The 13,680-nt window shown below is 40.5% G+C and overlaps 2 protein-coding genes across 4 annotated transcripts in view; one reads left to right on the top strand and one right to left on the bottom strand.

Annotated features, from left to right (window-relative positions):
* Positions 1-1,776: 1,776 nt before the first annotated feature.
* bloc1s2 (biogenesis of lysosomal organelles complex-1, subunit 2) lies at positions 1,777-4,611 on the bottom strand. Its single transcript, XM_042005236.1, has 5 exons — positions 4,416-4,611; positions 4,093-4,209; positions 2,963-3,082; positions 2,725-2,829; positions 1,777-2,374 (listed from the first exon to the last, which is right to left on the bottom strand). Exons 1-5 carry the CDS (start codon positions 4,579-4,581, stop codon positions 2,343-2,345), a joined length of 540 nt encoding a protein of 179 aa, XP_041861170.1. The 5' UTR covers positions 4,582-4,611; the 3' UTR covers positions 1,777-2,342.
* Positions 4,612-6,179: 1,568 nt separating this feature from the next.
* The window catches only part of usp24 (ubiquitin specific peptidase 24), a 30,030-nt gene continuing 22,529 nt past the window's right edge, over positions 6,180-13,680 (top strand). For 2 of the 3 annotated variants that reach the window (XM_042005833.1, XM_042005834.1), the window contains exons 1-14: positions 6,180-6,606; positions 9,392-9,560; positions 9,766-9,833; positions 9,917-10,060; positions 10,188-10,310; positions 10,699-10,734; positions 10,833-10,898; positions 11,837-11,902; positions 12,139-12,213; positions 12,447-12,605; positions 12,682-12,796; positions 12,950-13,053; positions 13,248-13,355; positions 13,451-13,546. In XM_042005833.1, the coding sequence (XP_041861767.1) occupies positions 6,328-6,606; positions 9,392-9,560; positions 9,766-9,833; positions 9,917-10,060; positions 10,188-10,310; positions 10,699-10,734; positions 10,833-10,898; positions 11,837-11,902; positions 12,139-12,213; positions 12,447-12,605; positions 12,682-12,796; positions 12,950-13,053; positions 13,248-13,355; positions 13,451-13,546 (1,608 nt within the window). In that variant the 5' untranslated portion in view covers positions 6,180-6,327. The remainder of the gene's footprint in view (positions 6,607-9,391; positions 9,561-9,765; positions 9,834-9,916; positions 10,061-10,187; positions 10,311-10,698; positions 10,735-10,832; positions 10,899-11,836; positions 11,903-12,138; positions 12,214-12,446; positions 12,606-12,681; positions 12,797-12,949; positions 13,054-13,247; positions 13,356-13,450; positions 13,547-13,680) is intronic. The other variant, XM_042005835.1, reaches the window with a different exon arrangement.

Here is a 13,680-nt window from a genome sequence, read left to right on the forward strand (position 1 = left end):
ACAAAGAACAAATGTGGTTTGTAAATTACTTGTTGAGTGTCCTTGCTCACTCATTTATGAGCAGAGGCGAAAAATTTCCCAAACTTCATGCTAGCTTGTTACTTACTCGGCTTTGTGGTGTGGCATCCTGCCCTGTTATTGTTAGCTGGCTCAATCTCCATTTGAGTGTTATAAATAAAGCAGCTTCTTTGCTGCAGCTGATGATGGACATGTTCAATGTTTTCCCAGTAACATTGCTGGAAATCTCCTGAGATCTGAGCAAATCAAATTAAGACCATATCACTTCAGAGGATCTGAATTAAGAGTAATTCCTGTCTTCAGTTAGGTCTATCTGGTGAATCACTACATTTATTTAATTTGTAAATTAAAACCATACTACAAGTAATTAAATCTGAATTAGGTTTGTGTTACTGAGAGGTTACCTCGCATCGTGGTGACAAACATTAAGACACATGAAATGCATTTGCTTGAGAGGTTTCTGTGTCTTTAGTCCTGTTGGCACTATCTGCATCAAATAAATTTAGAGAAACACTGTATTTTAGAGTTAAATGTTTTAGTGTCAAAAACTAAGACGACAAGCTGGAAAAGTTGACAAGAACTCAAAACACAAACAACCATTAAAAATGGTCAAAAAGGAAGAGCTGCATAGTTTTGCATCCAAACATTTTCAACACTATTTTGCCCATTTGACTTTGTTTATAATAAAGTTGAACAATGTTTTAAATTATTCCAATTATACAAAATTGCCACACTTGCATTTGTTTATTTTATTCTAAATCCTATACTTAAAGATGCTTGCCATGACTGTATGGTTCACTTTAAATCTACACAAATCCCTTCATGTATATGTTCCATACACTCAGTCTTAAAGCCAAATATTTAGCCGAGAATATGTTAACCCAAGTTATATTGTTACAGTGTGGCCAGGTTCTGAAGCAGTTCCCAAACTAAATAATAGGAGAAAAGCTTGCCTGTGATTGATACGTTACCTTCTACACACATGACTGCCTTTCTTGGCATTCAGATTTAGCTTTTTACAAAACAACCTAAAATCATTTAATAGACCTGACTTGAGAGGTTTGGGGAGGGAGTTGAGTTTATGCCCAAGGGCCCTGGAAAGAAAGCAGTGAAAGGGAGAGATGGAAGGATCACAGTGAAACAGTAAATAATGTTATAGTATGAATAATGAGCTCCCTCTGTGCCAGGGCCTCAGCTGGACTAATGACAGAGACCTGCTTTAGATTACAACTGACACACAAACACACATTTATATGTCTGCAAAAAAGCAACACACACTCAGGAGGGAGAGTCTGCGAGCTTAGATAATGTCCTGTCCCAGACATGCAGAGATCAGTGTTCTGCTCTGGGGCAGTGAATTTGAAGAAGGAAACAAAAAAAGGCAAAGGGCAACACACACACCTTCATCCTTTCCTTTGAATTATCAAGCATGTGCCATCCATTCCCCTCTGCTTTTCTCATAGTTTTTCCTTTCTATAGAGCTGCAACTCAATCCTCCTTTTAACTTCAGGTCAGTTTTTCCAAAGCAACAAATACAAGAATATCTGATGCAAATCTGCCCCCTGCTGTCAGCTGCAGGGATATTTTAAAGGAACAGTCAAGTAATGATTTACGTTTTATTTTGTTTGGCTTTTTTTTTGTTGTTCTTTTTATTAAAAAGTTGTATTTAGTGTAGATGATAGATAATTCATACATATCAAATACGCTTCAGGCTACAAACTTTATAGCCCATTCTAAAAACACACAAACACTCTTTCATTCAGTAGTTTATGGCTCTATTAATTCTGCCAGAAATAAAAATGTGACAACATAGTACTCAAATGTATATTTTGGACTTTTCTTGCGAAGTGGAACTTAAGAGATCAATGCCTAAAATTATTAGTGAAAGAGGGCTAAAAATCTGGGACATTATCACATCATTACACATGAACCTATGGACCTGCCAAACAGTTCCTTTTTGATGAGGACTACATCAGTATGACTTTATTCAATATTTCAATGTCGATTGTCGATTAGGCACACTGATTCTAGATTAAATATGTCTGAAAAAGGTTGTGAGTACACACTGTACTCCTTGGCTGCATGGCTGGCTATAATGAGGGATGCTAGAGTGAAGTCCGCGCAAAACACTGAAGGCCAGTTTGTGTGCATTCAGCTGCTTCCTCCGTGGTCGTTTTAGGTGTCAAAGCAGCTGTTTGTTGTTTCAGTCTTAGTTCACATCCTCCCTGCAGCTCCTGGCTCTGCTGGCAGGGAGAGCAGAAGGCAAAGCAGGGTGAAAGAAAGTAGGAAGGCGCCAGAGCCGTCGTTCTGCCTCCTCTTCTTTCTTATCGCTTCTCCAGTTTTTTGAATCTAGCTTCTATAAAGATATAAAAGCAGAGGTGAGTGTTCAGTCTGTAAAAAAACACTTTGTAGCTCCAGGTTATAATGTGGAAATATTCAGATCAGAGTATTTGTGGCATCACAGCGCCATCTACTGCCAAATGAGCTGATAGTAGCCTATACTACTCAAATACTAGTTATCACATAGAGATAGGACGTTGATGTCCACACAGTCATGCTGGGACTGTCCTCTCAAGTAATTCATCAAAAATAGCAATGTTTTGTATTTACGTATAATATTTAATACTTTCTTTAGTTGTATTTTCACTTTTTCTTTTGGAAAGTACATATACAATCTTCCCGGCTTCTGTGTATTATCAGTCTTACCCAGTTTCTTGGAGTACGCATCTAGTTTGTAAGCAGCCTGTTCAAGCGCTGATACTTGCTCCTCAATCTTGTTTATCTGGTCCAGGTACGGCTGTAAGCTAGCATCTAGAAACAGACATGGATGCAGCAAAGGTTTTTTTTTTTCTTCATTGAAATTGAGAATAAATTAGAAATGCATTTAGGTAAATACTATTTTCTGATAAGTTTGCTTCCTTGCACTTTATACACAACATCTTACATTTGTTGTTGAGATCCTGCAGGTTACGGCTTATGTTGATACTGATGTCCTTCATTTCCATGTATTTCAAACTTGTAAGCTTGTTCATGTTCTCCAACAGACGGTAATCTTCGCAAGTGGCTGATAAATAAATAAGAAAAAATATTTAAAATATTAAAGCTTTGGTAGCCATTGGTTCTGTGCTTTAAGATAATATATATATATATATATATATATATATATATATATATATATATATATATATATATATATATATATATATAGTAGTTGAACCTACTGAATTGGGAAAAAAGTCTGTTGAAAGGACACAGTGAGCTCAGATGAAAAATTTTGTTTTCTAAAGTTTACAGAAACCACATTCATTGATCCTGTCCACCAGGGATTTCTTTTGTGATGTTATCTTGAATTCTTACAGCAATATGAGTGGATATAAAAGAAAATCTAAGAAACTAAGGGTGCATTCACACTGGCACTGTTTGGGTCACTTTAAACAAACCCTGGTTCACTTCCACTGATAGCAGACTTTGTCTGTAGTGTGAACACTCATTTGCAATCTGGTGCAAACCAAAGACATAAACTCTGTTCTACTTGAAAACTGGGAGTATTGGTTGCTTTAACACTTGCAGTATAAAAGTAAAACGGACCATACAGTGAATAAAAACATAGTACAATGGGCTGGATAGCTCGCCGTCTCTCCTGCTGCTCATATTGAACCAATTATTGTGAAAACTTTATTAGGTTTAAATGCTGAAGTAAAAATAGAAACCCCAAGACTGCAGAAAATTGGTGTTGCTCCATTGTTTATTTGCTGTGAATGAGCTGACTAAAATGGAAGTATTTGCATGACGTCATCCAGCCAGTTTAGTTTGCTTGAGTAACGTGAAGTGTGAAAGTATACCAAACCTAATGAAGGAGCAAAAATTTTTCAGAATTCCTTGGCCTATCCTGATGTGAATGCACCCTGATAAGATGCATTACACTTCACTTGAGACATAACAGTCTCAGAAATAGTCATTAAACGTGAACTGGAAAAGTTGTGACACATCAATGGGAAAGCATTGTTGAAAATGGTTTGCACAAAGAGCATGAGAATGGTAGAGCGCAATGTGTTGAGTGGGTTGAAAACCAACCTGTTAATTCTCCTTGCAGGAAGATGGCCATCTTTTCAAACATATCGGTGCACAGCTCATTAATATCGGGCTCTGCTGGCTCCACAGCCTCCTCTGCTGTCTCCACGCCACCATCACCTTGAGTCCAAAGGAACACACCAAAATCAAATTAATACAAAAAGGACAGCAAAGCAATAAAAACCACATAAAATAAACAACATAAAAGTAAGGTGGCTCATAGCAATAGTGCACAATACAACCTGAACAAAGAGCTAAAAATGTTGCTTATTTTATGCTATATTAGCATTAGCAAGTTGCAGATGTACAAAGAAAACATTACGTACTGTTTGTGCCGGGTTTCTTAGGAGCAGGTACCAGATTTTCAGCTGCTTCCTCCGGTCGTTCCTCCGGACCACTGCTGCTGCTAGCCGCGTTCAGAGGCGCGGAGAGGGCTGTAGGCTCCCTAGATATGCTGTCCATTGCTGCGGCTTCGTCCCCAGTTGCAGCCATTTTGTTCCTGTTTTGATTATCCGCTGTCACATGAGTTGGGTGCTCACGTGACATCGACTCGGCCTACCACCGTGACCACCGCCTCACGCGCGCGCACAGCCACGCCTTTTTGTGTATAATGCTATTCATCGCCGTTTAAAAAGTTATTTAAATAAGTAAATGTGTAATGTTTTGTTTTCAATGCTTAATACATGAAAAAAAATGTATGCACAGATTCAATTAGTCCAATGCAGCCTTCAATTAAACAGGGCGATATTTGCTCCAGAGCTATATAGTCAATCAAATACTTAGGAAATTTGGCGATTTGCTATCAAAGGGAAATTATCAAGCCATTGTAGCATTTTTTTTAATCATAAATTGTGAGTCAAACTAAAATGTATTTATTTTATTTATTAAAATGCAAAGAATTGTCCATTATGTTTTTCTCTGGAAACAAAAGGTTGCAGAATTATCCCCAGCACGTCTCCAGCCTTCTTGATCTGTTTGCTCAGCTTCTTTAAGTCTCTGACTCTAATGTTGCTCACCCAACACATGGCTGCAATGTACTGAAACTAACTACATGAACTAAAATGTATGCATGTTTGTGTTTAGTTGAGTTTTTATATATTAGAACGATGCTTCTATACTGCTGAAAACCTTTTTATTTCTCTTTTAAATTATGTGACATTTGTAAAGAAAATGCATTTGTGGGATGAGCAGCAGAGTTGAGTATGTTGGTTGCAACCATGAAAAACTTGCCTAATCTTCTCTGTCAATACTAGGGCTGTTTTTGGATTAAATGGTTAAAGTTTGAAGAAACAAGAAGTCTTTTAAAAATATATTAATTTAAAAAACAAGAACCTCATTAGAATGGGGGGGGCATACTCAACTACAACAACAATAACAATACAGATATATCCTCCATATGACAACACAGAGCAGGATTTATCAGAGACTTCTGCCAGAATTTGAGGTAGACGATGGAATAACCTGCAGTCCTGACCATAACTTCATTGAACAATGTGAGATCAGCTTGGGCATAGTCTTTTAGCCAGTAATCAACACAACACAACCACATTGGCTGACTTTCAACAAATGTTGGTTGAAGAATTTTGATATCGTCTCACAACACTGCACAATTGTTAATTTGGCTATATGTCTGTTTTTTTTTTTTGTTTTTTTGTTTTTTGTTTTTCTTGTTGTTGTTTATGGGAGAATATGCTTTGGCACTGAAGATCTGGCCATTTTTTAATGGGTGCAACCCACATACTCAGCTCTGCTGCTAATCCCACAAATGCATTTTCCTTACAAATGTGACACATTTTTAATTGAAACAAACAGATTTTCCAACAGTATTTAATTTATTGCCAAGAAACATTATCACAACAAAAATAATCATTCAAATACAAATTTCCTTACTTTTTGTTGTAAGTTTACTACACAAACTTCTGATGCGGTTAGCAAGAGGCTGTTGCTTCCTAATGTTGCCATACATAACTAATACCCCCTACTGTAAAAGTTTAACACTGTTAAACAGTAATAACCATTAAAATAATTATTAACTATCACTTTGCGCGTTCCCACCGGAAATATGAAGTTCTTGGCAGGCAATATTCACCAAGACACCTGTGTCGGCGCTGTTCTAGGGAAAGCAAATCGTGACAGCCGAGTTGCAGCGGCAGACTGTAAACATGGCGGCGTGCACAGCTACAGAGCTGTGCCGAACATCCCGTTACTATTAGTCTGAGAGGCTGAGACACCCAAAAAATGGAGACCGAAGAGGAGCAGCACATAACGACGCTCCTCTGCATGGGTTTCCCAGATCCCGATGTCATCCGAAAAGCGCTCCGACTGGCAAAGAATGACATCAACGAGGCAGTGGCGCTCCTAACCAACGAAAGCCCCGGACTCGGATATGGATATGAACCGATGGAGAGCGGGCCTTCTCCCGGCTTGGGCTCGAGTGGAGACGGGGAAAACAGCGGGCGGACTGGGACGACTGGCTTTGATCCCCCTCCAGCATACCACGATGTAGTGGATAGCGAGGTAAGATGAACATGTTTTTTTTTTACAGCCAGCATCAGTTGAGGGGGCGCGGGAGAACATGGCTTGTTGGAACTTGCAACACGGTGGGCTCGCCCATTTCAGTTAGCAGCGTCAATGCTACATGCTCCAAGCCCAACATGAACTGTCAAGTGTAGGAGCTTTATTCTCTCTAGTCCTCCAGGACAGTGTATGTTGCTGATTCACACTGATATGACACATACGTGTACACTATAAACACAATTGCTTTTAAATCATAGCTTAAAAGCTACTTCAAACCTAACAAACTAACCTAGCTAGCTAGTAGCTGGCTAGCTAGGTTGGTGGAGAGTTAAACGCGCCGGTAATTTGGACCAGGAGTAGGAGGATAGAAGCATCCCTGGCGGAATACAGTCCCAGGTAGATGGTGGAATAGCTAGTATGTAGTAATCAGCTTCATCAGTCAAGCCGATAATAGTCAGTTGGGAGTCTTAATAGTGCTTTATATTGTGTTAGCTAATGTTAGCTAAAAGGCAGCGTCAATCGTGCTCAACTCATGTCGAGATTGTAGTCCACACAAATCTAACAGTTTCGCAATTTCTTCGATCTACGTGGCCTTTTTTCGTACAATCTTCTGCATACATTGTCAGGTTGTAATTTCTGTGTCAGTGTTTGACACATTGAGTGATGCATGTGTGAGGAATCTGGCATTTAAAGCAGCCATTGTTTAATTAAGGGTAATTCACCTGTAAGTTCTGTCACTTCCCATAAGTCAGCTGTGTTTATTTGACGTGACAACAGAAAAATGCACCGGTCTCTGCATAATGCAGACGGGAATTTATGATAGTTTTCATTGCCACATGGAGGAACTGAAAGCTGCTTGCCTTTATAAACTTAAACTAAAAACCTGTTGCTCTTTCCAGAACCAAAATTAAAACAAACAAACAAACAAAAAGCATTTTGTCACAAAGTCAATAATTTATTAATTTTCTAGGTTATTGCTCCAGACTTCCAGCTCTTATTATAATCTTTTGATAGTGATTGTTTTAGCTCTCTTTGTTATTGATTAGCAGTACTGGTTTAAATAAACTAGTGACCACCGCCTGTTTGGCACTTATTTGTGTCTTCCGATCTCATCAACTTTGATTTGAGTCAGGCTTATATTAAGAAATATATGCCACATGGTGTCCACAACGTTTAGCAAGGTGATCTTTGCCATAAGACAGGGAAATTAAAAATCTCTCCTGTGTGAGATATGAGCTATTCGGTAACACAGGGCTGAACCTGCTTTATTTCCTCTCTTCTCTTCCAGTGTTTACTGTTTTATGCTTTAGAGGTCTGTCATAGATCTTTGGTTGCATGTTGTGTTCCTAAATATAGCCCTGCAGTCTCCTGGACACACACAAACACATTGCAGTTTTTGCTGGGGTTCCCAAGAGGGTAGAAGATTCACAGTACCAGAGCGGTGCCAAGTTACCCAGTCGCCCAGCCCAAACCCTACACATGCACACTGTTTTTCACACATGCCTTTCCCCTCCAGAGACAGACTTGAAGCATGGATAGCTTTGCAGGTTTAATGGATAGTTCTGAAGGTTTCTGTATTCTTGTCTTAGTTGTTCTTTAAACCTGATCTTTTCTAATATTCATATTAGATCAGTCTCCCTCCCATTTTCTTACTTTACATCCATGCTGTCATATTTCATTTTCTTAGAAAGGGATAGGATGAAATATGATGCTTCTGTTGCTTCCTCCCCTCTCCTCCCTCCCGTTTTCTTCCTCTTGATAGACTTCATGTCCACTTTATTACCTTTTATCTGATATGTATCAGCATTTAGCACATTGAAACACACTGAACGCTTTGTCCAGTTTGTATGCAAATATGGAGGCATGTCAAACGGTTCAGAATGTAAGGCTTGACCTAACTGTGTCGTTCTGTATTAATATTAATAGTAGTGCCTGCAGGCAAAATGGGCAAATGTATTGTAATAGTTTGGCTCATTTATAATGTAGTGAAAGCTGAATGTGGGAGCTCTGCATATTGAGGCAGCTACAGCACAAACCTGCTGTAAATGTTTGCTTTCAGGTGTCACATGCTTAGATATAGTTGCCCCAAAGTGCGCTGCATTTTAATCATGAATATACAGAGGAGTTCATGAATATGCTAACAACTTTATGATGTAAATAATTCACTATTCCTTTGTCGGTTGTTGTTTTCACTGCACAGATTCTTTAAGCTTTTCTGCCACTTTGTTTTTTCTCCTATGGCAGCTGAGATTGGACTTGGCATTTTGAACTGCAAATGTAAAGGGTGTTAAAGTTTATTTTTTATAGAAGTTGAATTTTAACTCTCACTTCATTACTTGCTCAGTCATGACAGCAGAAAATCTCTAGCTAGTAGCTTTCTGCAGCTAACCAGACGGTGTCATGTCATGTGGCATGGTGCTTTTTAACTTGACTGTTGTGCTCACGCAAGTACTTGGAAACAAGCCTCTGTGTTTATTATGTTTTGAAAGCTTTTTGAGAGGACACAGAGGTATAAATGTAATGCAGAAATGAAGGGCAGATGGCTGAGGAGAGGACACACTTTCCAAATGACCGCTATCGCCGCCCTCCCAGAGGGAGGAAAAGAATCAAACAGCATCCTGTCTGACTCCATCAAGTGCCAGAGGCCATTTGTATTTTAGCTTCGCACAGGGGACAGTTGCAGTGTCATTATTAAAAAAAAACAAAAAAGAAGGGGTGGGGGAGCAGCTTCATGGAGCAAAGTCACCTTCTGCATTAGGTTGTAAATTTGTCACGTCTGTTCCAGCGGAGCAATGACGAGAACGGGAACTGCTCAGGAGGTAGCATGGAGTTCCCCACCACCAACCTGTACGAGCTGGAGAGTCGTGTCTTTACTGATCACTGGTCCATACCTTACAAGAGAGAAGAGTCCCTGGGCAAGTGTCTCATTGCCTCCACCTGCCTTGCACGACACGGTAAGATCATGTCAGATGTTTGGGTTTTGCTCTAAAACTGTGTTTTCACGTGGGCAGGGTGTATATAGAGAGTGTTATTCACATGTTTTTTTTTTTATTTCGGACACTCATGCCACATGGCAAAGCATGTAGCTGGTTTGTGACGACCAAGCTCCTTTTCCAAGCTTAGATGTGAGATGAGTTTGTGAATCTTCCCCTCTGCCAGGTCTTGCTGATGCTGATGAAAACTGCAAGCGGTTTATGGATCGGTGCATGCCGGAGGCCTTTAAAAAGGTGAGTAAAGAAGAAATGGTGACTGTTTAATTGGTTGGCATGTTTTTATCTAACCTTCATCCATCCCGTCTCGCCATCGGTAGTTGTTGACCAGCAGTGCCGTTCACAAGTGGGGTACAGAGATTCACGAGGGAATCTACAACATGCTCATGCTGCTGGTGGAGCTGGTTGCTGAGAGGGTGAAGCAGGATCCCGTGCCTGTAAACCTGATGGGAGTCCTGACCATGGTGTGTTTCAGAAACTCAGAAAAGCTTTTTGATACTCATCTTTTTCAGCACCAGAATACTTTGTTCATCCAGAGTGATAACTGCCAGTTTCATGCATCTGTGCTGTTCCTTTTGTCACCATGAGCAGGCTCTTAACCCTGACAACGAGTACCATTTTAAGAACCGGATGAAGGCATGTCAGAGGAACTGGGCTGAGGTTTTTGGAGAGGAGGCCAACATGTTTGCTGTCTCTCCTAACACCTATCAGAAGGTAAGAGACACCCCTTCTATCTGCACTCAGCATTTATTACAAGTTTCAGACACTTTGTCACCAAAGCTGAAGAAGAAAAAACAAGAAGGGGTGAATTTATTAGTGCAGGTTTTTGGACAAATAAACCCAGAATGAGTCTGGACAGTCACTTTTGGTGTGAATGTGCAAAAAAAAAAAGGAGGGAAAAGGTCAAGTGGTAGGGTAAACGGGTGAAATGGGATTGGGCCTTTGGTTACGGTTATAAATGAAGATTAGGGACAGACAAGTTCTCTATCGTCAGTGTTGTGTAATAGATCTACTGGGTTCACGTGTGACTGACACACAACAGCTGTCAGAACATCAGATGCTGAGTAATTCTGCTGAAAACATCATTCACTTTCTGTTTCAGGAGCCTCATGGTTGGCTGGTGGATTTGGTGAATCGAGTGAGTAAAGAATTGACTGCTCACATCTCAGCGTCAGCTGCATCAGTTTTGCCTTATACAACTGTTTTTGTTCTTTTTCTCCTTCTTTTGTGGTGAAGTTTGGAGAGTTGGGAGGATTCGCCGCCATCCAGACAAAGCTCAACACGGAGGAGATCGAGATCGCTGTAAGAACGACCTTCCTCACGTGTCACAAGAGCTGAAATAGCTGTCAGCCCTCTGATAGATGGAGGGCTGCAGGAAGACTTTGATACCGCCTATGCAGGCAAAAGGTCACAATGTTTACCCCCACTGCTCTCAGCTGCAGGGTGCCCTTTCTCACACACACTAACACACACCCGCATCCTCCCGCTGTGTGACGGTTGAAATGCTCTGTTGTTTTATGTGTTCTGAGGCATCCTTGTACTGATGCTATCTTCAGGAAACCTGGCCGGATCTGCAGCCTAGCATAGTCATTGATTTGTTGCACACACACACACCCTCTGTTGAATTGCTTGCATGTTAATTAGGCAAAGACTAATGTTGCACTTCTTGATAGAATTGGGAGCTCAGCAGTGTGTGTGTGTCAGCTGTTAAGATGTTCAACATATTTCTGCAGGAATAAAGAGGGAGTGAAAGTGAAAGCAGAAGATGTTATACAGAGAGAACCTCCCTCTTCTCCTGACTCCCATGGGTGTCTCATTCATTTTTCTGCCTTTGAGTTGTAAGTCAAATGAGGGGGAGGGGTTATGGTTGTTGAGTGAATGGTGGGAAAAGGTGGAGGAGAAGGAGGTGCTCGCATAATGCAAAGGAAGATGGCACCAAAAGGGAGGAAATAAGGATCACAGGAACCATTCATCAAGTTCCTGTGATTGAGCACTGAAATAAAAAGACAAAATCATCATCATCAGTCTCTGATACTGGTCATGTTGACTTTACACACCTTCATTAAGGCGTTGGTGCCATCAGGCGTGGCACCTGAGCTGAACAGGTTGCTGGTTGCTACAACAAAAACACTGACTTTAGATTTTTCATGATCGTCGTTCCACAGTTTGTGCTACTAACTTAATTTCCTGTTTGGTTTATGTCATACATAAGCTTCTCTATCTTTTCCTGCCTTACACAGTGTGTATCAGCTCTGGTCCAGCCTCTCGGAGTTTGTGCTGAGTATTTAAACTCAAGCCTCGTTCAGGTGAGCTAACACATACATTCTGTGACACGTCCTGACCTCTAACGTTAACCCTCCATGTTTGTTTTCTTTCCAACTTTTTCCAGTGATGAAATAATCCGTTGTGTTTATCGTGACCTCTGCGCAGCATTCTGATTTTGTTCTATTTTTATTTGCGGTATCCTCTTACTGTTTTGCTGCTCCAGTGGTTCATTCGGCCCACAGGGATTATTAACAAAGGTTCATGTTGTCTTTCCTAGCCCATGCTTGATCCAGTCATTCATAAGATGATCACATATGTGCAGAACTTGGAGGAAAAAGACCTTAAAGACAAGGTAGTATTTTTATTTTGGTCCTCTTCTGTTTGGGTCTGATTTGGTTAAGTGTCTAGCAATAGAAAATAAGAGACTTTATTCTAGTTAGTTCATAAATTGCTTGTACTGGTGTCTGCCAGTGATCCTAATAAAACATCCTTCCAGGAAGGTTATGAGGAGCGTAAACAACTCAGTGTTGCATTGGAATGATTATACATACAGTACTTAACAGTTATTGTGATTTTTAACCCTAGCGTCTGGTGAGCATCCCAGACCTGCTGTCGGCCATCAAGCTGTTGTGTATGAGGTTCCAGAGAGAGCTGGTCGCTGTGGTGGACGACTTGCGGCTGGACACGCTGCTGCGCATGCTCAAAACTCCCCACTTCTCCACCAAGATGAACTCTCTCAAAGAGGTCTGTTCTCATGGGTCCTGAAGTGTAAAGAAAAGTTTTTTTTCTTTCATGCTTTAATGTGTCCTTGTCTTTGTAGGTTACAAAATTAATAGAAGAGAGCACGGTGTCAAAAACGGTAAAAAATGCCATCGACACGGATAAACTGCTGGACTGGCTCGTAGAGAACTCGGTCCTGTCAATAGCACTAGAAGGTAGGGACGTATATCCGGGCAGTCTCAGACTCAGAAACAGCTACTTTTCTCCTTACTTGTGTAAATCTGAAATCAGCAGACAGTCAAATGTGTTCAGTGTTTCCATTTGAGCTCCACTGTTCACATGTGATGCATAAAACACATTTGTTCCAGGTAACATTGACCAGGCCCAGTACTGTGAGAGGATCAAGGGAATCATTGAGCTGCTGGGGAGTAAACTGTCACTGGATGAACTCTCCAAGATATGGAGAATACAGGTTAGAGAAAATACTAAGGATAAGGTAATGTCAGATTTTTAAAGCAGGTTCGTCCATTTATGACTCTTAAAAACTGTAATGTGAACAATAAACTTCCACAGATATACAGATATTTTTGCAAGCCCAACAAATAACAGAATGCTCAGGTTCCCTGCCACCGAGCTCATGCATTGATTTCTGTGTGGGTGTTTCAGGCCGGCCAATCATCGACTGTGATAGAAAACATTCATACAATAATTGCTGCTGCCGCTGTGAAATTCAGCTTCGATCAGCTCACCCATCTCTTCATCCTCATTCAAAAGGTCTGTGCCATCTGGGACGTTTTGATTGACTCACTTATTTAGATTTAAAGTGTGTTTTATGGTGTTTTTAACACATTTGCATGGTTTTTTTTTAGAGCTGGGAGGTAGAGAGTGACCGTGTCAGACAGAAGCTGCTCAGTCTGATCGGGAGAATAGGCCGAGAGGCTCGCTCTGAAACTACAACAGGAAAGGTATTTTGGATATTCATGTGTATTTTATTCAAGTTTTAAAGCAGTTACCTGAGTTGAGTTTTATTTATAAAGAACTGATTCAGAACAAAGAAGCCCACCCGTGCTGTTGGAGCATTCACTCCAGGCTTTGATGT

This window comes from Melanotaenia boesemani, chromosome 14 (genome assembly GCF_017639745.1).
Source record: "Melanotaenia boesemani isolate fMelBoe1 chromosome 14, fMelBoe1.pri, whole genome shotgun sequence".
NCBI classification, from domain to species: Eukaryota; Metazoa; Chordata; class Actinopteri; order Atheriniformes; family Melanotaeniidae; genus Melanotaenia; species Melanotaenia boesemani.